Raw genomic sequence first — 26,846 nt, forward strand, 5'->3', positions numbered from 1 at the left:
TAGTAAATATTAACTTTTATTCGATACATTATGAAACTTAACTCTGATTCTTAACTAATAAAAGTAGACATGTTTTGAAAAAAAAATACTAATAATACAAGGGCTGTCCTGAAGATGAGACGTTTCAAATAATTTACAAAACAAAGTTACGAGTGAGAGTCTTGCCACTCACAAGTATTTACGTAAACAAAACAAAGAAGATAGTTAATTTAAGGTACTACTGCCAGTGTCATCAATGATTTGGATACCAAACCTCAACAAAAATATTGGAAATTGATCTTAGAATAAATAAGTAGTATATAAAACAGAACATTGAATATTGTGCTCATTCGAGATACATAATGCTAAAATTTCAACAGTTACAGTACCAAAATCATATCCAATTTGCACCAGAAACAGTTTCAAATGTACAATTGTACAGAGAAAACAATGAATAGAAGTGCCTATTTGTCGTTGTGCTACCCAATAAGATAGAATATGTGTATTTACTAGAATAGAGTCTATTTACTCGAGAATTTCAATGGTGGTATTTTCACCTAAACATAATAAACTCATCTTACAAGTTACACAGATCATAGTAGGAGGGACATAATCTGCACACTACTACACCTGGATATGTACTCAATATGGAAATGTTTTGACACCAGATGGTGGCTCTACTTCCTAGATGATAGGTCAAAATGTCTGTACTTTCTGGACAGCTCTAGTACTTTTATTATTGGTCAATTCAGTAGATAAACAATTTGACATTTTCACTGATATTGATTGCTTTTATTTATTAAAACTTGTCACTTTGCTAGTTTTTTTTTATGAATAAATTATCAACAATAAAAAGGTTAAAGGTTATAAGAAGGAAACAAAATATCAAGTCCTTGCACATCAATAATAAATTTAGCACGTGGTTAAAAAACTTTTAAAGTATTCGAGAGATACAAAAACATCCACAAGGAGCAAGGGAATAATATATACAACATATTTACAGCTAAACTTAAAATTAAATGAGAAAGACAATGCCATCTGCCACCATGATCTGGTTGGCCTCTGACATCCTCTCTATAGCCGCAGCAACCTCCCCGTCAGAAAACGGAGCATCACTGTTGAGGCCATTGGCGAACTCGACGACACGTTCTAGTGAGAGCGACTGAGCTCTCTCTCCTCTAAAAACTTCCACGACACTAGATTTGAATTTTTGGAACCTGTAAAGAGATAAAAATATTAATTTAATCACTAATGGTAGTTTTTGAAAACATAAATACACTGGAAACTTTTATCAATGTTATCTGCTGCTTCTGCCATCGTATTTACCAATTTGCACTGCCTGCCAGATGAGCAATATTAAGCAGAACAACGATATTAATACTGCTCCAGTTTCTACCAATCAAGGAGGCAAGAAAGAGAGAAATGTTTATTTACAATTCTAGACTTAATAAAGCCTTTGGTTCTGAGTCACCCATTTCCAACAATTATCTTCTGCAGTGACTTAATTACCCCTTGCCATAGTATCTCAATATTTAAGATTCATTACAGGCTGCTACAGGACATTCAATTGGATTACCCACATGTGACCAGTGTCAACATAAAAGTAGACATTAATCTCGGTTGAGCTACAATTTGTTATAAGAGGGTGGGCACCAGATGTTAATATAAGCAGATATAGTTTAAATTCAATATGATGATATTAGCAACCAATCTGATGAGATACACTATCTTTGAGAGTGTATATTTCACAACACAAAAGCCTATATACTTTTTCACTAATAATAGAGGTCCATCTTAACAATGATGAAAAATGAACATTTTGAGACATATGGTGGTCATATCAGGAAGCTTATTGAGCTGTCTCAGCAGTAATGCCCAGATTTTCGTGTTTCTGCCAAGGTATCGAATGCCCAGTGAATACCCCACTATCATGGCTAGCTTTGATTGTTATTAATATAATATTATAATAGACTGTCGAAATTACAGCTTAAAGTTTCAATTAATAGGGCTGAAACCCAAGGGCTGTTACTAGTTCATAGGACAAACACGCATGAGAGATACATGTTTCAAGGCTTACCTTGAAAACTTCTAGGGGTCCATTGATTCAACAGAACACATAAAAGTACACATATTTGACATTTTAGATATTTTCGATTGCACTACAATCTCTAAGTTTTCAAAGTAAGCCTGCTGATTTTCCTAAAAACTAGTAACAATAATTAAGGAAGATACACTAGTGAAAATTCAATGATCTGCCCTGTAAAATGAATTAAGCTACTAGCTAGTGTTTCCGTTATTACCTCCTAAGACCTGATGGTATTAAATCTAAAAATTACGTATTGCTCAGAATATTGTGGAATTGGTGCCAACCAATAACCATGCACCAATTGCACGGTTTCTCTGAAGGGACAAACTGATACCTCCAAACTTTTTGGTTTGATAGCAGAAGGGATTAGCGTGTCTGATACCATTTTAATCACATTTACTCGACAAACACTGTGGTGATTAACATAACTTGTTAATAAGTAAAATATAACCAGACATGCTCAAGTTCTATATTAAATGCAATACCATCAGATGCATTGGTCTTGATAATATACATTTCAAACAAGTCCATAAACCCACAATAGAGATCAATCTTAACAATGATGAAAAAATTAAACATGTAACGGTGTGATTTAGTATATAATAATAATCAACATCTTTAAAAAAGGTATTAAAAAAATAATCGGTTAAAAGCTCTACATGTCATCCATTACTACTGCATTATACTAATACACTTCCAGGATTGATTTCAAGGCTTACCTCTCGGACGAGATGGATGTCGCTGCAGCTAGAGGTTGGACATCTGATGTGGAGGGGCCTGCGTCGCGTGCCAGCAGTTGCTCATCTGTCAGTTCAGCAGCTGGCTTCTTCTTGCGAGGTGACTTGCGCTTCTTAGCCGGTGACTCTGAGCTGGAGTCATAATCAAACGGATCCTGGACCTCTTCTCCAGTCTGAATTGTCGGTTGAGTCACCTGTTTGAGAAGAGATTAATAATAGTTCATTAATCAGTTACAAACAAAGTTGAATACAGATGTTTAAAGTCAACCTTCACTCTCTTAACGTTTGAATGGGAACATTTTTAAATGCTCCTATGGATACCCCCATTGAATAACACCTCAAATTTAAAGTCTTTTTGTAAAAAAAATCCAACAATATAAAGACATTCACTATAACTGAAACTGTAAAAGTGCTGACCATTAATCCCTTATTACGTTTGATGTAATGTGCAAAGTTATGCTTAGTCAAAAACTAGGTAATGTTTTTAACTCCTGATTGATAATTCTAAATACATTACCATTTTGGGAAACTGCTATTCAAATAAAAATATTTGGTACTGTTTTTTGCATAACTTCACAGTGGCTCTATACTTCTTGAATTGATTTCAAGTAGGCCAAACATCTAGCGCACACATTACAACGTTTGCACAATCAACGTATTAACATCAATGTGTAATTAAAATTGGTATCGGAATCAAACATGCACCTTAATGGTATTCCAATATATCAACAATTAGTATAATGTATAGAACAATCCTCAATCAATCAATCCGTACGTGTTTATCGATATGAATAAAAGTGGAAATGATTGTTTATACTATAATAATTTAAGAGATGAATGCTTCACTTGAGTAGTAAATAAATAGCTTGATGTTTCTTTAAACATTGATATGTAATTAAACTCGAACACAACAAATCAGTACAAAGAGCCAAACTGTGACAGAATTTCACTACATAACCAAGGCATGACAGAAAAACTGTCAATTCTAGTCTTTGATACACAAAATGTTGGTAATTGATACAAATTTAATAATCGATGATTGATAATTCATTGATATTCCTTCTATTCTTACCCATATTTTTTTAGACAAAATTTTAGTTATTTAAATTTCTATTGCATTTAGTATCATAGCTTTCTATAAAACACTGCTTATTAATCTGTTGCAAATAAATTTTGAATAAAAGATATAAATACAAAAATGCAATACTTAATCAATTTAAATTACCCCTGATAAGTCCCGTCGAGACCTCTTCGACTGCTGTGAAGCATTATCTCCCTCTTCCTCTTCAGACTCCTCAGCATCAGAGTCGTCCGTCCCACGCCTCCTCTTCTTCTTCTCCTTCTCCAATACCTGAGGATTACACTCAAAGATAAGAGTGCAGTATTTTTAAAGAAACCGTACAATTATAAACATTACAATGAACAGATAATAATAAATATCCTTTAACTTGCCTTTTTGAAGTAAGCGAACTGCACTAATTGTATAGCTGCCTGAGCATCCTCCAGCTCAACAAGGCGTGAAAGCCTCGCTTTGGCATGTGCAGTGGACAGACGAATCAGTGTCTCCAGCGTACGCACAGTAACTGGCTGTGTCCTTGCAACATCAGATTCAATGAAGTCCTGGGACCGAAGTCTTGAATATTCCTCAGATATAGCTTCAGACGCCTCTTCGGTCAATACCGGCTTCAGTACTTTGGCAATATGGATGTATTTGCGCATAAACTTCATACTTAAGATTTGATCCCTAGAAATTACAAAATGAGTTTTTCTACGATGCAGGAAAACTACAAAGTATGTGTAAATAATAATTTTCTTGCTGTTAGTATTTTCTATATTTATGTCCCGGGTATAGACGAGTGCCTGGTGTTTTTATCTTTTATTTTGGATGAAAGCTGATTGGCACTGCACAAATTATTGATCACGAAAATCTTTGTTGTACTTAGCCACTTCACAATTAAGCAATTTAAACTACAAATACACTGCAGAAATAGCTTTAAAACAACAAACTAGGTTTATGATTTTAGCGGATGTAATCATTCAATGCTTGTTATATTAAAATTGAGTAGCGGACATTTTCACTTGCAACTCACAAAGAAAATATTGTTAGTGAATATGTTGATCCAGCGCTTAGGAAGGGTTGAAAATAGAAAACAATTTGAAAAAATTATAGAACTACTAGCAGTTACCCGTGGCCTCGCATGTATTTTCCTGTTGAAAACTCGGACAATATATTCATGTATTCTTTATCTATGACATAATAAACACTCCTGAGATAGTCCTGATAGTCAATCAAAGCTATTCCAATCTCCTGATCCATTTTAGATTTAAGTTTAAAGAACAGCGTTTTGGGGTCCTAAAGTCGTAAAGTGAAACAGTTTTTATAAGATTCATATTCCCTCCAACATTCCATGATAATTTATTGAAATGCTCCAATGATTTCAGTAACAATAAGAATTAGCCTTTTTATCCCAATGACGAAAGTGTATCGTCCAACTAAAAAGTTACTGTGGTCAATATGAGTCTGTTCCGGTCGTTTAAATTCACTCCCGGTCTGATCTATTTACGGTTCCACAATTGATTTATGCTGTTGCACTAACCAAAACAATGGTCTCATATTTTGGTTTCGGAATTCAACTTAGATTAAATTTTGGTGATTAAGTGATTTTGATATTTTTACTGATCAATAAATATGTATAAGGGGTATATGATTCTAGTATAAGGGCAAGAGTGTGTTATCCCCATTTGCTTTTCAGTAACTACAGTAAAAATGCCAGACACAATGTTAAAGGAGCTAACCAGATTCGATTACTTTATGTGCAATCATTCACAGCTTTATTTAATGAGGTAGTTTTTATAACAGCGTATAAATAGCATTTCCATGGCATTAGATGGATTATTGATCATTGGCGCAATCAAAATTTAAATTAGATGATAACTTTGTCCCTGCAATCTGCATTACACTACTGATCAAGCAGTTTTCAGTAATTTAATAGTTACTAAAATTTCAATGTAAACAAAATAATGTGTCTGCATCTTTGATGAACTTCAGCTGAAAGTGTTAACAGCTGAAAGTGTTAAAAGCTGAAAGTATCAGTTCACTTTGTATTACTGTACGTGTCTTAGCGCAATCTGCCAGATCCAATATAAAACACTCTAACATCCTCAATAATTTATAAATAAAAAATTAATTAAATAAACTATTTAAATCGGACCAAATCATTAATCTAAACCATTCTCGAATCCCCTTCAACACACACACAAATTTTCATCAGAATCGGTCCAGTCGTTTAGGAGGAGTTCCAGTCACATACACATGAACACAAGAATATATATATAAAGATGAATTAACATAATACACCACAAATAGTTTTGTTATGTCCACAGCGTAAAAGAATGACCTGACTTACGATTTTGAACGTGAGTTGCCGTGAAGAAGAGGATCATACTTCTCCCAGATAGGCGTAACCATCTCCTCCGAGCTGACATCAGTGCCTTGTGTGCTCAGCAGGTCAACAGTTGACCCCATCGGCAACACTTCTCCATCCTGTTCTCCTGGATTCCTGTCAAAGAACATCACAATTAACTTTCAATACCAGTGCTCGCTCAGTTTTTACTGACTGTTTGGGCATAGTAACAAAACACAATGAATAATTCACTTTACTACTAAGTAAGTCTTATTCTTTACTTAATTTTGAGGAAGCATAGTAACATAATATGGTTTTAATTTTTACTATTCGTAATTTAGCAATAAATATAAAGTACCAAAACACTGCATCAGTATGAAACACCTATAAATTGACTATGTACAACATTTATTGCTGAAACAAGATCACGTCCATACAATTCCTAACTTTGCAACAGAAATTTTCTTTTCAAAACTAACTAGTCTCAAGTAATTTGTTGAATGAATAACAAATTCCAGAACAAATTTACAATCAGATTAGGTAAAAAGCACAATAATAGGAAATAGTGAAACTTTAACACTCTTTAAACCATCAGTGCTATGTAAGTCAAATAAGACTCCATATGAAGAAAACAAAACAACATTTCTTCAAATGAATAAAAAAGCTAAAAATGATAACCTTTCTAATGCCATTAAAGAAATAGAAGATGCCTGTCAGATAAAAAAACATAGAAAAAAATCACAAAATTTAAGCAAGAATATCACCATGTCACCTGTAAATAGTTCAAATCATACACCCTACCCATCTACATCCACACCCTTAAATAATGAAAAAACTGTGGATAGTCACAATATCACTAAACATGCGGCAGTGAACACAACTATTGGCTTGGATTTAAATTTTCGGTTGAATGCCCTAACAGATAGGTGTATTCAATTGGACCTAAGCACAAGGCAAGATAATAATCCCTCTGAAGTGCCAGAATTAAACAAGGACCAAACAAAAGAAAGTAATAACCCGGATTTCCAAACACAAACACTTTTAAAAGAGCTTAAATCAGCAAAAAATGAAATAGATAACTTAAAAGTTGTTATCGATTTGCTTAGGGTGGACAATGAAAAACTGACTGCAGAACTTAATGAAGCGAAGAGTGGAGTGAAGCAAAAGAAACAAATATTGGTCAAAAACAGATGTTCTCGTATCAATGAAAGTAATCAGCTTGTGATTATGGCAGATAACCATGGCAAAATAAATAAAAAATATTAGTAGTCTTGTCCAACAAAGAACTCTCAGAAGTGTTTTGTCATACGTTAGACCTGGAGCAAAGTTCAGCCAAGTCACTGATGAAGTTACAAACGTAAGAAAAAACTTAACAAAGGATGATTATCTTTTAATCATGGCAGGGTCTAATGATGTGGAGACTTCAGGGATCAATCGTCTAACACAAAATGTGCAGGAACTAATAAAAAATACAACTGACACTAATCTTATCATAGCTACTCTGCCAATGAGACACGATCAACCGACCCTGGACTTGAAAATTTCTAAATTAAATACAGAACTGGAAAAGCTAATATTAGAATCTCCTCTAAAGCCTCAGATTTTACCCTTTCATCTTCTTCCTCGCCATTTGTTCACAAATCATGGATTACATTTGAATAAAAGGGGCAAAGATAAAGTAGCTGAAATGATTGCTAAATTACTTCTGCAAGCTTGTAAACCCAACATATCTGAGGTGAAAGAGTTACCTACAAAGATGAACTGTGAAAACCCCAAAATAACTATAAAAGTAGGAAAGATTCAAGTTGTAGAGGCCGAGATGGGCGGTGTTATAGAGGAGTACAAGAATGATACATCTGTAGCATTTGCTCATGCGATCTCAAGCGATTTCCATCATTATCGACACATGTCGGCTGGCGTGGCTGTCGTATTTAGGAATAAATTTAGGAGACCTCAGCCAAAGGATTGTGTTTGGGAAAAATTGGCTTGTCAAGAAATAGATGATGGAGCTGTGGTGTACAGTCTCGTGACCAAGTCTAGTTACTGTGGTAAGCCTGAACTGATAGACTACGGTGCTGCCTTCAACCAATTGACGCAAGACTTTACAACCAGGGGTCTAAAAACCCTCATTTGTTCGCCTATGGGATGTGTGAGGGACCTTATCTTGCCCGAACAATTTGCCACTAACATTGTTAATTTTCAAAACGCCACAGGCGCATCTGTCTGCATTGTGTCCTGTGATCAACCAACAGCGAGAAGGTCACTCAGATGCGGACTCTCCCACCCTGAGTTCTTACAAAAACTGAAGGAAGCAATCAATAACTGCCAAAACAACACTCCAAGACCACAAGTAGAGTATCCAGAGCCTCAACCAGAAGACCCAGAACAATTTTTTTTTTCCAAATGTACAAACGGTTGAGCCATCTTTAAACTTTCAAAAAATTTATTGCACAAAACCCAAATAATTAATAAACTCAAAAATATAAAACTTTTCCATCAAAATATTCAACATTTACAGTCACGCAGAGAGCAATTAGAAGTTATCTTGACAGAATTAAATCCAGACATAATAGTTTTAATCGAACATAATATGAATAACATTGAGCTGGAACGATTTAATCTTCTAAATTATTTCCAAACTACAAATTATACACGCAGCACTACAACAGGAGGCGGCGTAGTTATCTTGGCCAAAGAGAGTTTAAAGATGAAACAACTGGTTTCCACAAAAATAGATGTACTGTGTCAAGATAAGTTGTTTGAATGCTGTAGTGCTAGATTTGAAACAGACAAGCTTAGCTTTTTATTGGTAGGAATATACAAAACCCCACAATTCGAAAATTCAGAGTTTTGAATTCGCCTGAATAACTTGTTTGAATTTTTAATATCTATAGGAAAGTATGTCATCATCATGGGTGATTTCAATATTGACATCCTTAAAAATACAAATGAATCAAAAGAGCTAAAGAATATTCTTTTAAGAAATGGAATGAAGTATTTAATTGACTTCCCAACTAGAGTCACTGCCACGTCTAAGACATGTATTGATAATATAATAACTAATATAAGTATGGATCAGTTAAAAGTTGAAGGAGTGGTAACTGCACTATCAGATCACGATGGACAAATAATAGAACTAATGAATTTTCAAAACAATACAAATAATCAAAATTTAAAATTTTGGACACGAAATTTCTCTCTAGATAACATGAATTAAATCACTTTTGGAAAAAGAAAATTGGCTAACCCTTTTTGAATCATCTATTGAAAATAAATACAACACTTTTCACAACATTTTTCAATATTATTTTAATTTATCTTTCCCGAAAATTCTAAAAAAAATCCAACAAAAACAAAAAAACATGGATTTCAGAAGAATTAAAGGAAGAGAAATATAATCTCATCCATCTAAACAAATTAGTTAGAAACTCAGGCTTAGAGATGTTTAAGAGAGATCTTAAGAATAAAAATCAACAATATAAATGTAATTTAATGAATGCAAAGCAAAGTTTTTATGATGAAAAGATTAAAAACTCTGAAAACATTGGTAAAACCTCATGGGAAATCATAAATAAAGAAACAAAGAAAACTTCATCCGAGGTAGCAGAGAAAAGTTATGTTTTAAAGTCTGATAAGGGGACTGTTTCAGACCCTAGCCAAGTGGCAAATAGTTTTAATAATTATTTTGTTAATATTATTGAAAACCTGTTAAGTAGTATGCCCCCAACTCATGATGAAGACATAACTCCTACCAAAATTCCCGAATTTAGGTGTCCCCCATCAGATGAAAAAGAGGTAAATGATATCTTGAACTCTCTAAAAAACAAGTGGTCTAGTGGGTACGATGAGGTCCCCATTAAAATCATTAAATTTGCAAAGGACCCCTTAATAAAACCCTTAGTACATTTAATAAATGCCTCTTTCATCTCAGGGATTTTTCCTAGTCAACTCAAAATTTCAAAAGTGATACCAATCTTTAAAAAAGGTGAGGAAACTGAAATTCAAAATTATCGGCCGATATCCATTTTACCATCAATTTCTAAAATTTTTGAAAAAGCAATGTATTTAAGCATGGATTCCGAAAAAACAAATCTACCATTACTGCTTTAATTTGCTTTATAGAATCAATTATCGAATCAATGGATAGGAAAAATAAAGTAGCTGGAATCTTCATGGACTTGTCAAAAGCTTTTGGCAGTATTTTCCACATTAAAATGATACAAAAATTGAACAAATTAGGAATAAAAAAATTATTATTTAAAGTGGTTTGAATCCTATTTAACAAACAGACAACAATTTGTAGAAATAGCCAAAGTAAACAACAAACAAATTTTGAAATATAAATCAAAACCAGAAATAACTAAGTATGGGGTACCCCAAGGGTCAATTTTAGGCCCATTGCTATTTATCTGCTACATAAAATACATGCCTAGGTGTCTTAGTCAAATTAACCAAACAAAAAACCAACTCTGCATTTACGCAGATGACTCCAATCTTATTATCTCTACAAAGACAGATACAGAACTAGAAATAAACTCTTTTATTCAACTATCAAAATTACAAGAATTCTTTTTTAATAACAATTTAATCTTAAACGCTCAAAAGACTAATTACATGTTGTTTACAACAAAACAAAATAGGAAAAATAGCCAAGTCCAAATTTATATTGATACTGAGGTCATATCCCAAGTTCCTAAAACCAAATTCCTAGGTATTTACATTGATAGCCATCTGAGTTGGGATCAGCATATTGACCATGTCTTAACTAAAATTAATTCTGGAATTTATGCTCTAAAAAGGTTGTCTAACTTATGTAATCTAACTGTATTAAAAAGTGTATTTCATGCTCACGTTCAATCGCATGTATCTTACGGAATATGTGTGTATGGAGGTACATCCAACCAAAATCTCCATAAAATTTTAATTTGCCAAAAAAGAGCTGTAAGAGCAATGTTAAATTTACATAATGATGACTCGGTACAACAACATTTCATTGATTTAAAAATTTTAACAGTTCATAGCCTGCATATTTTAGAATGTATTATTTATGTCAAAATTAATTTAGGAAAATTTTTAACACACAATGATATTCACCATTACGACACACGTAATAAAAATAAAATAGTTTTGGATAATCATAATTTAGAATTGTTTAAGAAGAAAACCACATATAATGGTGTAAAGTTTTTAAATCTTATTCCAAAAGAAATTGGCAAAATAAATGATCAGAAAAAATTCAGGTTATTGCTAAAGAATTTCTTGCTTAAAAATGCTTTTTATACATTTGACGAATTTTATAGCCTAAGAAAAAACATGCAACTTAATTGAAATTTAAAAATGTTTTCGACAAGGTATTAAAGCATAGATTTAGACATTTAACTATAAGGTTTTAGATAAAAATTATATCTGGAACATACTTAGATATAGTCTGATGAATTGTGACACTATTTATTGTATTTCAATGTACAAATATGAATAAAGATTATTTGAATTGAATTGAATTGAATTAAGAATAAAATATGTTTGGGCTGTGGCATCTATATGTCAAACCCAGATATGCCTAGTGACCTATATTTAGGACACTTGTAGTGTTCTCCATAAAGCTTACTTCTGAAGTAGTTTCAGCTTTTTCCAACAGGTGGCAGGGTGGTTGCTGTCTTCAGTAAGAGCTACTGAATGCATCTGAGCAACAATCAAGTGAATGCTTCAACTAGTTTGTTTCTTTAGACTAGTTTACAAATTTAGGATTTCCAATCAACTTCATGAGCTCTGCGCCATGTGCGAAAAGTAAGTACAATACTATTATTTCGTAGTTTTAAACCTATTTAAGTACATTTCCTAATAAATGACTAACTAGTTATTACATTTATCTTGAAATGTGACCGTTCTAAATTCAGACCGTTTATAGGTTATGTTTGGAATTGGCCCGTCCTACATGTAGTCCAGTAGGCATATGTACAACAATAATGCTTCCCAACTCTCAAATGAGTTTCGACCCTTGTATTTCAAGTCGTGACTTAGTAATTGGGTTAAAACTTTTTGTTTTAAGCATCAATACAATTTTTTTACAGTTATTTTATAAAAAATTCTGAAAAACCTTGTTATTTATCGTACTTTGAATTTTTTAGGAACTTGAACCTTCATGAAAATTTTGACGATGCTAGAAGATGAAGAGATCCAAGTGCCACCTGATGAAGAAATTGGCGTATATATTCAGCCACCAATCAATGCAAATGATGATGTCACTGATGAGGATTCTGGGGATGAGGACATGACTTCAATCCATCATCTTCCAGGAAACCAACTATTGGCCCCGGCTGAAGTTTCCCAAGAATTTGAACTGAGTGACAACAAAGATGAAGAGGATCCTTCTTTATCACAACCAACCTTACCCTCTAGTTCAGCGAAGATGGACATAGCACAGCCACCAAATAAAAAAGTAAGACGAATTCAGAATTTCACTGAAGAGAAACCAGCAAAAAAGGTTAGTAAGCCATTCACTAAAAAGCAGTACAAATGGGTCAAAGAGGACCTAAAACTAGATGATTACTATTTGGAGTAATAGACAGGAATGTACAACAAAAATTAACACCAATGGAACAGTTTTTCTGTATTTTCGATGATGATATTGTAGATTTATTAGTTGAGAAAACAAATCGTTATGCTCGGCATTACATAACCGTTTAGGTGATGTAACTGTCGATGAAATGAAATGTTTCATAGGAGTATTGTTGTTGAGTGGTTATGTTCCATTACCTCGAAGACGAATGTTTTGGGGAAACAGCTTTGGACACTCGCAATGAATTAGTTGTAAATGCAATTTCTAGAGACAGATTTGAGTTTATTATGTCAAAATTTGCCATGTTTGTGATAATGACAACCTCAATGCTGATGACAAGTATGCAAAAGTACGTCCATTGTTTGATGCATTGAACAAAACATTTTTTTGATTACGCACCACATGAGGAACACCACTCAGTGATGAGTCTATGGTCCCATATTTTGGGAGCATGGTTTGAAACAATTCATCAGAAACAAACCTATTCGCTATGGTTACAAAATTTGGGTTGGTGCTACACCCAATGGCTATGTAGTTTGGAAAGACCCCTACCAAGGGAGCAGCCACACCTTGGACCCTCAGTATGAAACACTTGGGCCTTGGTGCCAGTGTTGTTTTGCAGTACTGTGATGTTCTGAAGAAGAATGGTGATTTCCCGTTACTTCTTGTATTTTGATAATTTTTTTTCTGGTCTACCTTTGTTTGAGAAACTGTCCCAAAAGAATATAAGAGCTATTGGTACGGTGAGAGAGAACAGAATAGCAAAGTGCCCACTGACTGATAGTAAAGATTTGAAAAAGAAAGAAAGGGGAACCTTTTGAATACGAAAAAGTATGTGATGAAAATTTAATTATTGCAAGATGGAATGACAACAGTATTGTCACTGTTGTTTCAAATGCTGTTGGTGTACAACCCATACATCAGGTAAAACGCTTTTTCACTTAAAGCCAAGAAACATGCTTTCATCCCTCAACCAAACCTCATACACCAGTACAACAAAAAAATGGGCGGAGTGGACCGGTGCGATCAAAATATGAGCCTGTACCGAATCCAAATCAGAGGTAAAGAAGTGGTATTTCCCTCTGATCTGTGACTGCATTGACAGTGCAGAACAAAATGCCTGGCAACTTCACCGCCATGCGGGAGGGAACCTTGACCACTTGTCTTTCAGACGCAGACTTGCCTGTAACCTGCTAGAAACATTTGGTAAAGGGTGCGCGTCAAAGGCTGGACGGCCATCGAAAACAATCAAAAGTGGACTCCAGGTTTGACAGATTGGACCACCTTGTTGTTCCTCAGGAAAAGCAAACGAGATGTGGGCATTGCCATGCCAAGTGCACTACAGATGCCAAAAGTGTGATGTTGGTCTTCATACTAAATGTTTTATTGATTACCACACAAAGCCATAAACTACAAATGCACTTACTAAAAATTTTATTTAAGCTTGTTTTATATATCTTTGTTAAAAACACAGTTGAATTAAGTACATAAAACATATATATCCAATGTAAATGTAACCCTTCTAAAAATAAAAAGCATTTTTGGAATATTTTAGCATTTCACTCATATTTTCCTACTGTCCTATATATAGGCCACCCATTATTTACTAAACGACGATGAAATTTTTTACAATTATTGTTAAAATGTGTTGAAGAATACATTTATAGTATAAAAAAACTGTAGAATTAAAAAAAATTAAAAAAAAATAATTCAGGCATATCTGGGTTAAACTAAGTAGCATAGCTCTATTTTAATGGAGAGTGAGTATTCCTACTTACTAATGGGCATTATATGTGTTGACCTTCACTATTATTGCTAATAACCACATCTCAAATGCTTCTATTACTTTCAGATTTAATTAACCTAAAGCTATTACCATTACACTGCAAACCAATATTCTGTATTGCCTCAAGTGCACAAGCAGCTGTATCCTGCCTATGCTTACATCTAATTAGTTAGTAAGATATCTATAACTTTGGTCTGAGTGCTAGCTTACCTGTATCTGTGCATACGTACAACATGGTCGGATATCATTCTATCCTGTTCCGAGTCCACAAGATCCAGCATCACAAACAGCAAGTCAAATCGAGACAGCAGTGAGTCTTGCAGACCGATATTCTCCATCGGAGTTTTGTATTGGTTGTACTATAAAATAACAGAAGCTATGTTTGTTTCATACAAATGTTTAACAACTATAACTCAAAAAGCTATGTTTTAATATAAGTATTATTATATGATACAAGTAAATTTCTAACCCACAATATAATAGTTGCAAACCTTAGTTGGAGGAAGTAGGTACATTTTGTGACAGCTGAAATATTAATAATTTATTTCTCATGAGATGATCGCAATATCTCAAAAACCTTTTAAGATACAAAAAGTTTAAGAAATATTATATGCATTCCAAAACACCAATTGATTATGTCTAGGTCTCTAAATAACTGAGTTGTGAATTTTATTTTAATTGTAAATATCACCAAATTGGAAAGAAATAGCGTATAAAGTTGACTAATGAAGTAGCAGATATATTTATAAATTCAACCTTTGCACATAATTTCAACTTGTTTGGGCTTTTTTGGAAGGTATCATTTCCACAAGTCATGTTATAGTGATATATATAAAACTACACACACTTTGGTACAGGTGGTTTTGGGCTCTGGGAGTAATGTTTAGTAACACATTTTTGGTGTAAGTTCTACCATTGGACAACTTCAATAGTCCAAACAAAATCTACCTAAAAAAGTAAAACATGTAGCAGTATGAAATAATTTCCCCTCATTGAGATTTTAAATTTTGAACTTCTATTGCTTTTGATTTTCTGTTAATTTTTTAGTTGGAAATTTTGTATTCCTGAAAATTGCATTAATATCTGATTTTCTAACAATTTGACAATCATAATAAAGTAAAAATATATATAAACTACTGGTTTTATTAAAAGATTCTAACCTTGCCATAAACAGGATTGGCAGCTGCTAATACTGAGCAGCGGGCATTGAGTCGTGCATGTATACCAGCCTTGGCAATCGTCACCCTGCCTTGCTCCATCACTTCATGGATGGCTGTACGGTCCATGTCAGACATCTTGTCAAACTCATCAATACACACCACACCTCTGTCGGCCAACACCATAGCTCCTGCCTCCAATCTGTAATGTTAATGTACATCATTGGTGCGGTAAATAAACACCATATATTACAATATTAATACCAAAAAAATAATAGTTATCTACAATAATACAAGTATTCAAGATTGGTTGCTATATACACCTCTTGTTGAAGTCGGGCCAAAACTAGGTAACACAATTAAATTACAAAAATCTCATCCAATAAAATTCAAACGAAGACACAACATTGAAAACCATAACAAGAAATAAAAATAAATGTAAGGCTGAAGACATCTGCACAATCTCCCTTCCCATATAAAGGGAAAACCCCACAGTGGTTTGATGTAGATAAAGCAACTTTTATCTCATCATAGTAGGTTTGTCGTCCCACTAGTTTGGGTCATTGCGACGCAACATGTCATGATATAAAAATGCTTTTCCTTGAAAAATGAAATTATACTTTTGGCTATGTTGACTTGATACAAATGCTGTCAACTGTAACTTGGATAGTATCTGAGGGGAGTGGTGTCCTTAACCCTTAATGCACAGCATATAATGTGTCTGTACCACCGGAATTATGCTAATGCTGTAATAACTCAATATAATCATATTGTCAAGTTCATGTATCAAATAAAGATGTTATTTAGTTTCCTTGTACTAAAACAACACATTTTATAGTTAGCACACTGAAAAAAACTTGACTTAAGTTCCAGCTAATTTCTTAGATCACTGTTATAAAGTAATGAAAAACAATCACATTATGGGCAAAATAAATATAAAAAACAGCTGTTATGTGTATGCAGTATGATAAAAACAGATTACGTGCAAACACTAGACTGTCCAGTACATAGGCCTAACAACCAATAGACTACACAACCCCAAGAATAGCCACTGAAAAGATGTGAAAATCTGGAGATAAATCTGTTGCCTGAGATTCGCCCATTAACAATGATACCATAAACGCCCAACCATGTGTGGACATATCACACACTAATGATAAATACATTCTGAGCCAGTAATTATACGACAAAAATTATGTCTATACATTACAGAGTACCTCAAGGAGCAATTTTGAGTCTAATTTTCTTTTTGTGCTACATAAAAGGAACTCCAGAAGGAAAGAGAGTTATGTCTTTGCAGATGATACTAAGTTATGCTTTGGCAAAAGAAACTATTGAAATAATATCCTTTAAAAGCACTATCTAATTTGTATAATTTTTTTTCAAAATAAAAATTATTATTGAATTCTGAGAAAACTAATTATATGACATTTTAAGACACAACAAAGACTGCATTAATCTTAATACAATAATAATTAATTAATAACTCACAAATATCTATGGTGAATGAAATAAAATATTTATGTTTTAATTTAGATCCTTCTCTCATGGAACAATGAAATAGAAGAAACAGGAGGAATAACATATCATTTCTTGAAGTTATATAACTCCTATATAAACTATAAAATAATAACATTTTTATCTTCAGCCGGTTTTATTTCATCCTGGTTACAAAATGTTCCACTGTAATTCACTGATTCCGCGTAGAGTGATACAATATATTTTTTCTATTTTTTACGTTATCTCAGTGGCTTCAAAATTAGATGAAAATTAACCCAACCAAATTTTATTGCACCCCCTTAAAGTAAAATAAACAAATCTTAAAGGTATTAATATGGTTCATTTCATTATAAACTCGTAAATACTCACCTCCGCTCACCAGTTTCCTGATCTGTGGTGACAGCAGCTGTTAATCCTACACCAGAGCTGCCTCGTCCAGTGGTGGGGATGGCACGGGGTGCTGTACCCAACACATACCTCAGTAACTGTGACTTGGCCACACTCGGGTCTCCAATCAGCAGAACATTAATATCTCTGTAACATAAGTTTGATACCAACCAGTAAGATGAAATGTAAACCAGTCTATTATTAGATCACAGTAGTTTACTTTGGCGAATCAACCAAACCAATTTCTTCACTATTTAGCACTTTTTAAATACACATATCAGCTAGTGCTTCACCTTTTTACTTTTATGTTGGTGTAAAATTATTTAATAAGCTACCTTTAACGGCCAAAGATGTTCCTTGCACAAAATTTAAAAATGCTTTGCTCAAATGGTTAAGACAAAAAGCTTTTTATACAGTAGACGAAATGCTTTCTTGTAATGTAGACAATTTATTCTTTTAGTTTTTATGCTTTGTGACTTGTACTATTTACCATAAGTATGTAGTATGTATTATTTTATTCTTTAATGTTGGTGTTATACTGTGTATATGTATAAACCATCTGATGACATTGTCAATGCAGTTATTGTGGGCCGACAATAAAGATTCTTGATTCTTCTTGATTCTTTTTATCTTGAAACATACCTGGCACAATTAATTGTCTAAATAGATCAGCAAATCTCCCTAATAATGAACTATGGCCTTGATTCGTTAGCTTTATTCTACGGCTGACAACGAACTGATCTCGATAAGAGTAATGACTTCAAATATTGTATAGTTGTATTTAAATAGAATAGAGATCAACAACAACACAGGTAAGGTTTCTTCTTATAAATATTTAGAGACTCTGATTAGAATCAGATGGCCCCTCAATAACTTTGCTAATTTTGCTCATATCTTCGTGATTTTTTACTCAAAAACTCATAATACCTCTAATATAATAATTTTTGTATTTAGTTATGTTTGTACGGTTGAATTTATTTATTATTGTCAGCTAACAAAGAAACTTTGCTTATCCATCCAACAGTCAATTTCACTCTCCTGAAGTGTCATTTTGACAATTTATAGCTCCAAAGTAACATAATACAATATCAAACACTTTCTGAAGAAAAATAAATTTTACTGAAGTAATCCACATATACATCCCGGTAAGAGAATATCACTGCTTTGTTTACTCAAGCCACTTAAACCGCAATCAGCTGATAGAAAACTCTCGGATATTGTCAATATTAACAGCCAATCAAAATGAAAAACCTTAAAAACATATGTTCCTTATTTTGTCAACATTCTCTTATAAAATTGATTGCTAGATAGAACCAAATGATGGACTGCCACTACAAAAGTTGAAAATAAAAGATTCAGAATTTTTATTTTAAACAAAATAGCAAATATTAAGTTACTAGACTTTTATTATACAACAACATGCCAAATTATGTCTACGTATACTTTTGAAATTAAATATTTCAAAATCACACGTCAACTTCAATCAAAATAAAATTATTTCACTATATATCAAGCTCTTATAAAATGTTTATATCAAATCTAACAATTAAATGTTAAAGCAAAATATAACTTTTAATATAAAATAACAAAAAGAATTCTAACACAATCAATCAAACTAAAAAAAAAATTAACTAATATATGTATTCTCTTATAATAAAATAAAGTTCAAATAAAAATTTGCTTTACGTTACAGAATAAAATAAAACTCTTGCAAATAAATGATATGAGTAAATATTCATCAAACTTTCTATGATATTATATATTAGATTAAACTGTTACATAAAAATCACATAAATCAGTCAGTAAATAATAAATACGTATTTTAAATCTTTTTTATTGATTTATTTCTGGTGCAGGACAAAATACAAAGCAAAGGTGCAAGTCAATGTAGACAATAGTACTAAGGAAATGACTTGGTTGAAGTTCTTTTGAAACTTAGACTTAAAAACTGACTTTGCATTAATTACCGATTATAGTTCTTTTATTTAAGAGTAGTGGAGACAAAAACAAACCTTAGAAACCAATACTCCACTAAATAAAATTCAAAATTACAAAAAATATGTAGAAATTGAAATCAGAATAAAAATTAAATTATTTTGATATCAATCCATTCCTAAAAAAATATATTTGGGTATTGTATAGAACCTAGTGTAAACTAAATGATTGACATTTTTAGTTTCCGGCAGTTAATTTTTTAAAATGCCAACTGATAGTGTATGTGATGTATGTACATGAGTTGTTTGTATTGCTAACCCGTACGAATACCAACAACCTAATCATATCTAATTTTATTTCTTATTTGTCAAGATGGTGATATTGTTGTAGAACAACTTGAAATAAGTTTCCTGAACCATCTGAATGCTTAACAATTTCTACATCTAACAAAAAAAACGGAGTCAAATGAACACACCCTCTGAGCCTTGTGCCATTCGGTAAAAACTTTCTCCACACCACCCAGCAGCATGCAGAGAATTGCCTTCTTGATATAGTGATGGCCGTGAATACTGGGAGCCAGAGATCTTCCAAGTAGTTCAAATATGTTACTTTTCTTTACGAGACGACGGCAATTCTTCACATCTTCTCTTGAAATAAACAAGGTCGCCTCTTTGCTTAGCTGTGTGACATTTGTAGCTATCAAAATTGTTCTGAAAATCATATAAAATAACTTCAATAAAACCGCATAATAACATAATATTACAATATTAAGCTATCCAACACAATTTTCAATTTTGTCAGTAATTTTTATAAGTACAAAGATCTTTTTATTTTACAAATTTTAAAATAATGTAGGTTCTCTTCCAGGTTGTGTGTACACACAAAACATTACACTACTTTTATCTAGTTTTGTTTAAATCATGAAAATGGCCAGAATGGATTTTTATTAACATTAACACGGTTAGAGTACAACACACCATGTGTGGAGCAGCATGTTGCTTGAACAAATTTCAAATCTATAGCTCACTTCATTCTTGAGATGCTCTACAAACAGATAGACAGACGTGTAGACAATCATACAGAAAAGAAATTGTTACACCCCACCCCAAAAATATTTTTGCTATATGAAGTTTAATGCAAAATTAAAATTAGTCAGATAAAATGTTTCTTGATGTATTTTTCCTCATGACACATTCACATTTTTGTTCATTAAGTTAGGTTTCAACTACAGATGTGCAAATAATAAAAGTTTAGGTGAGCTAGGGAAGATACTACAACAAGAGTGTGCTAAAATCAAACCTTGTCCCAAATGTATAACATTGACTTTCCACTCTATTATACTTTCTTTTACTTCTAAAAATGAAAATAGAAGCTATTTATAAAGCTAATATAAAAATATTCACTAACGCTCAGCCAAATCCCATAGAGTGACATGTACCATCATCGAACCAGTGTCGCTCATTTAACACTGAAGCTTCGTGCTAACTTTTCAGTCTAGAAGTCTGTTTGTTTTTGAGATATCGTGCAGACAGACGTACAGAAATTAAATTTTTCCAGCCTCTCAAGTGACAGGCTTTGCTGACACTCAGCCAATAACTTTTGTGAATTTCTCTGACCACTCCTGAACCAGATCAACTCCTTGACATATATTTATGTTGTTATGTAGGAACCCATGATAAATTACTGGAATAATTATTCCGTAAATTAGGCAATTTCCAATTAATAAATAACTAACTGAGAAAACCATTTAAGCTGCATTACTATCACAATTCTTTCACCTCTTTAATTACTTTTAGTAAATATTGGTAGAGTTTAAGTTTACACAGAATGATGGTGTACCTGAATGTCCCAGCAGTAAAACTGCCCTGTTTGTGAGGTAGGCAGCGGTAGTTACCAACGACCTGCACTCTGTCGCCCGGTTTGCAAAGATCTACCAGGTCGTACTCCACCACAATATCAACAGACCGGGGCAACTGACCTTTGGACAATAAACAAGCCAATAAATACACAGCACAATTTACTCACTATAGCATGAACATAATATGTTTGTAAATGAATGAGAAAGTTTACATCATATAGTTATAACACGACCATAATACTTCGTAACTATGAAACAAGAGAACCCTATGGTTATAAGGGTATGATTATTACTTAGTTGGGATATCTTGTAGCTAGTATTTCTAAGGGACAAGTGTTTGTATAACAACATGTTCACGTGTCTGTAACTCTTCATCTAGAATATATTTTTAAGACAATAAATGACGTTACTTAATAACACAACAAACGAATTGAAGTTGACTGAATTAGTAATTTCATGACACTACAACTCGAGTTAAGCAGCTAAATGAAAACTGTGCAAAAACATAGTTGATTTGAAGGTTGTGTTTATGATCCATCAGTTTTAACCCCAACAGCAATGTACTATGTTGTACACCAATACATCATACACACATAAATGGCACATGCATTGTACTAGTTGGTCATAATATACATCATAAGTTGTTTATTACTAACATATTTCCAAAACTTTTCCAACAGGTAAATTTAAAAGTTCTTATATACGATTCAAAGTTAAAATGCCAATTGCAACTGTCTTTAATTAGGACTCATTTATTGATCTGTTGTTCAATTGTTACCAATAAAATACCAAAAATATAAGAAAAGAATTCTGTCTTTGTTATAACAAAGTTACTGTGCTAATCTTGTGTATTATGCAATTGTGTATTATCTTGTATTGTTATGAATTGAAGTTGACTGCATTAGTAATTTCATGACACTACAACTCGAGTTAAGCGGCTAAATGAAAACTGTGCAAAAACATAGTTGATTTGAAGGTTTTGTTTATGATCCGTCAGTTTAACTCCAACAGCAATGTACTATTTTGTGCACGAATACATCATATGCACATACAAGGCACATGCATTGTACTAGTTGGTCATAATATACATCATAAGTTGAATATTATTAACATATTTCCAACAATTTCCCAACAGGTAAGTTTAAAAGTCCATATATAAGATTCAAAGTTAAAATGTCAATTGCAACTGTCTTTCATTAGGACTCATTTATTGCTCAGTTGTTCAATTGTTACCAATAAATTACTAAAAATATAAGAAGAATTTTGTCTTTGTTATAATAGTTATTGTGCTAATCTTTTGCATTGTGTTTAACAAAACTATGTTAATAGCTAATCTTATATATATAAAAATCTTGAGTCACGATGTATGTTGCCAATAAACTCCAAAACGACTGAACCAATTTCAATCAAATTTCACATGTATCCGTAATTTAGTCTAACTTAGAAGATAGGATAGTTATTATCTGAATTATTCGCTTATGTCGTGAATATAAACGAATAAAATGAAGAAAAGTTTTCAAAGCGCCTGCACATTATAACCTGCAATTACGAGATAGATACGTATATTAAACAGTGAAACACTATTTGAAGGCGCTAAGTTATGATGTATAATTGTCTAAACTAAATTTTTGGTTGAACTTAAAGGTTGAGTGGTAGACCACTTTGTAATAAAATACATTATGCATGTACAATACATTTTTGACATATTTTCTTGATCGTGACATCAAGGTAAAATCTACATCGGGGTTGGAAATATAATTTACTTCAACCAGAAATGCTCATACGCGGGCAAAACTTACGAAAAGCGTGCGAAGCCGCGGGAAACAGCTAGTATTCTAATATTTTCTTGGCAGTATATAGTGAGGGAGTCACGCTAAAGAAGGTAGACACACACCGGATGGATACATGCTGTATAAAGGGAACGTTTCTTCATTTTATCACACATTTCTTAATATTCTTACATAATTTCACCTGTCACAATACAGTTTATAGATCATACAGTGATTTTTCTAGGATGTTTGGCTCAAATTAATTAAGTCAGAATTGCACACTAGCTCTACTGTATTCGTGAAGAAATATGTTAATTTCACAGATTTTGCAATTTACACAGATTTGTATCGTACAATGTGAACTTACCAGCTGGTGCTTTTTCAGGCATCTCTTGTATGGTGAGTGTCTGGTGGTCTTTGTATGTAGACAAGCCATATTCTGTCTCCAAAAGATTACCTTCATCATCCTAAAAACAACATCTTTCAACTTTACAAAAAAATTATTTTTATTTATAAGGTTGACAGTTATGCTGATTTTACTGCCTTAAGAGCTGGTTGTAGTAACAACTTTGAGTTTTCCTCCAAAAGAACAATTTTACACTTAAGGCACTTCTACATGGTTACTTTTTAATGTAGCGCTATGGAAAATATCTCATTTCAAAAATATAATTAATACAGTCAACTCCCGATTATCCGCGGGCGGGTTATCCGCTTTGCGCATTATCCGCGATCCGCGAACGATAGCCTATGTACTGTACTTACTGTATGCATATTAGTGATAAATGAATTAATAACTAAGTAATAAGTAATATGGTGGAATATTAACTACATAATGTACTGTATAGACAGTTATTTGAAGACGTAAGTTGTGTTGGCGACGCGTGATGTGTAGCAGTGAGAGTGGCGGTGTGACTCGTCTGGCAGGCGGGCAGGCACCCAGCTCAGTCTGCTCCCCTCCACTTATTTGCCTCCCGTCTCACTTCCCAAGCATTTCCACCACTGCCACCTCCACTCCCTTGTGTCACTGCGCACTGTTGTCGCGCATCAGCCATTACTGTCACTCATCTGCCATGACTCTTCAGTCTGTCACTGCCTATTGTCTACACTACACTGTTTACTTTACATTTGTTGCGTTATTCTAAACATCTGTATTTTTGTTGATTAGTTAGTGTATTGACTGTTCAACCTTTTCTTAGTGACTGGCCTTCCGTGTGTCAACTGTTCTGCTGTTTCTTTTTGAAGTGTCTTTCGTGTGTTATTGACTATTCTGCCATTTCTTATTGACTGTCTTTTCTTGTGTGTTATTGACTGTTTATCTAGGTGTGCCTTTACTTTGTTTTATCAGTATACTGTAGGCCTATATTAATTCGCTATGTCAGAAAAACGAAAGAGAGTTGTTTTAACAATCAACCAAAAACTTGAAATAATAAAAAAACTACAAAACGGTGTTTTGAAAAAACACCTGTGTGCAGAATATGGCATTGGAGAAATGACCGTACGTGATATCTTTAAACAAAAAGATAAGTTATTGTCGTTTGCTGCTAGTGCTGAAACGTCGTCTGCAATGAAAAAGAGAAAGGCAATGAAGCTTTCTACCTATGAACACCTAGACGCTGCACTACTTGAGTGGATTGCTCAGTTAAGGAGTGAAGTTACGCCAATCTCAGGTCCGATCCTAGCAGCAAAAGCTGAACATTTTCACAAATTGCTTGGCCTCGAAGGTATGTTTAATGCTTCTTCTGGTTGGTTAACTAGGTTTAAGCAACGCCATGGCATCAGGGAAATTTCACTGCAAGGTGACAAACTCAGCAGTGACACTGAAGCTGCTGAACTATTTAAAGCAGAGTTTGAGGAGTATGTTGCTGCTGAAAATCTGACTCCAGACCAGATTTATAATGCAGACGAATCTGGTTTGTTCTGGAAATGTTTGCTGACACGTACACTTGCTTTTGAAAGAGAACGTCAAGTTTCAGGGCACAAATCTAGTAAGGAAAGATACACAATTCTTTGTTGTGGCAATGCTTCAGGGGAGCATAAATTAGATTTAGTTGTTATTGGTAAGTCCAAAAAACCACGGTCCTTTAAAGGTTCTAGAGCTGTAAACCTCCCTGTTCAGTACTTTTCTCAAAAAAAAAGGATGAATGGACCAAAGAATCTTCAAAGAATGGTTTGAAAAACACTTTGTCCCACAAGTTGAAAACCATCTTATGTCCAAAAACTTGCCCCTGAAAGCAGTTTTATTAGTAGATAACGCCCCTTCACATCCCGCTGAAAATGTGATGAAATCTGTTGATGGGAACATTGTTTTAAAGTTTTTACCGCCAAATGTAACTCCTTTGATCCAACCAATGGATCAAGGAGTTATTGCAGCCACAAAAAAGAATTATAGGTCCCATTTACTAGAAAGAAGAATAAATGAAGGTTATGACCTGAAATCGTTCTGGAAAGATTTTTCTATTCTTGACAGCATTTACGACATTGCAGCAGCTTGGAAGTCAGTAAAATCGTCAACCTTGCAAAAATCATGGAAGAAACTAATGGCGAGTGAAGAAAACAGCAATATTAGTGTAGAAGAAGAAGCCCTTCAAGATCAATCTGATGTAGATTGTGCATTAGCTTTAGCACAATTGGCAAGAACCGTCGAAGGGGGTGAGCAAGTTAATGACGAAAACATCAATGAATGGATGAACTGTGATGCTGACGATCCCGGGTACGAACTCCTGAGTGATGAAGACATCATTAACAAAGCTCAGGGAGTCGAGGAAGAAATTTACAACAATGAAGAAGAAGAGATGCCTCCTCAATCGCGTGTTTCACATGAATCAGCTCTACAACACGTTGAACGACTTATTGAATATTTAGAGGGCGAAGACTTCGGGACAGTTGCAGACGATCTTACATTACGTAAACTTAGATCACAAATTAGGTTTAAGTGCCATAACAAAACAAAACAGAAGAAACTTACTGATTTTTTTAAAGCAAATTAATTTGCAGTTAATGTAATATAAAATAGTTTTATTATTTAGAGTAGGGTATTTACAGAACAGTACTGTATTTTCATTCCCGTCTATGTATATTTTTAGTTAGCTATGATGTACAGTACAGTACTACTAACTTTTAAATTGTTTGTACTCGATACTGTATTAACTGTAGGCTTACGTAACGGTATACAATACCGGTACGTAATGTTAACTTTGAACTTATTCCAGCCTTTTAAATGTAATAAAAACTTAGTTATAAGTCATTAAATGTCCTACTTTGCTTATTTCGAGTTTTTCTTTGCCTTTCTTTACGTTTTGCGGATTATCCGCGAATCACGTTATCCGCGGCCGCCAAGCCACCCTATTCCGCGGATAATCGGGAGTTGACTGTATGTATGCAAACACAGTTTTGTTTATTTATAGGGTGTATACTTTTTGCATAATGTTTTTAAACAATGAAGTACAACAATTTTTAGGGTATTTTGTTATAGGGTAACCTATAACATATCAATAAACTAAAAATGTTTGGATGTGTATAATTATATCACTAAAAATAAGGTCTGAAAAATTCATAAGATTTAACATTGTTCTTACGTGACTACAATCAAGATGGTCATTATAGCAGAGAAGAGCAAAACGTCTTACAAAAAACTAATGAAAACTTTTCAAATGTAGAGATTTGCAAAATCATATTTGTTTCCATTTATT

At 33.4% G+C, this 26,846-nt stretch overlaps 1 protein-coding gene across 1 annotated transcript in view; it reads right to left on the minus strand.

Moving 5' to 3' along the window:
* Positions 1-26,846, minus strand: part of LOC124362494 (zygotic DNA replication licensing factor mcm3-like) — a 36,129-nt gene continuing 9,283 nt past the window's right edge. The window contains 12 exon segments of the mRNA XM_046817050.1: positions 1-1,196; positions 2,785-2,996; positions 4,028-4,153; positions 4,255-4,546; positions 6,210-6,362; positions 14,762-14,910; positions 15,712-15,910; positions 17,578-17,742; positions 20,006-20,031; positions 20,033-20,240; positions 21,370-21,508; positions 23,525-23,624. Of these exon segments, the coding sequence (XP_046673006.1) occupies positions 995-1,196; positions 2,785-2,996; positions 4,028-4,153; positions 4,255-4,546; positions 6,210-6,362; positions 14,762-14,910; positions 15,712-15,910; positions 17,578-17,742; positions 20,006-20,031; positions 20,033-20,240; positions 21,370-21,508; positions 23,525-23,624 (1,971 nt within the window). The 3' untranslated portion in view covers positions 1-994.

The sequence above is a fragment of the Homalodisca vitripennis genome, chromosome 5 (genome assembly GCF_021130785.1).
Source record: "Homalodisca vitripennis isolate AUS2020 chromosome 5, UT_GWSS_2.1, whole genome shotgun sequence".
Classification (NCBI taxonomy): domain Eukaryota; kingdom Metazoa; phylum Arthropoda; class Insecta; order Hemiptera; family Cicadellidae; genus Homalodisca; species Homalodisca vitripennis.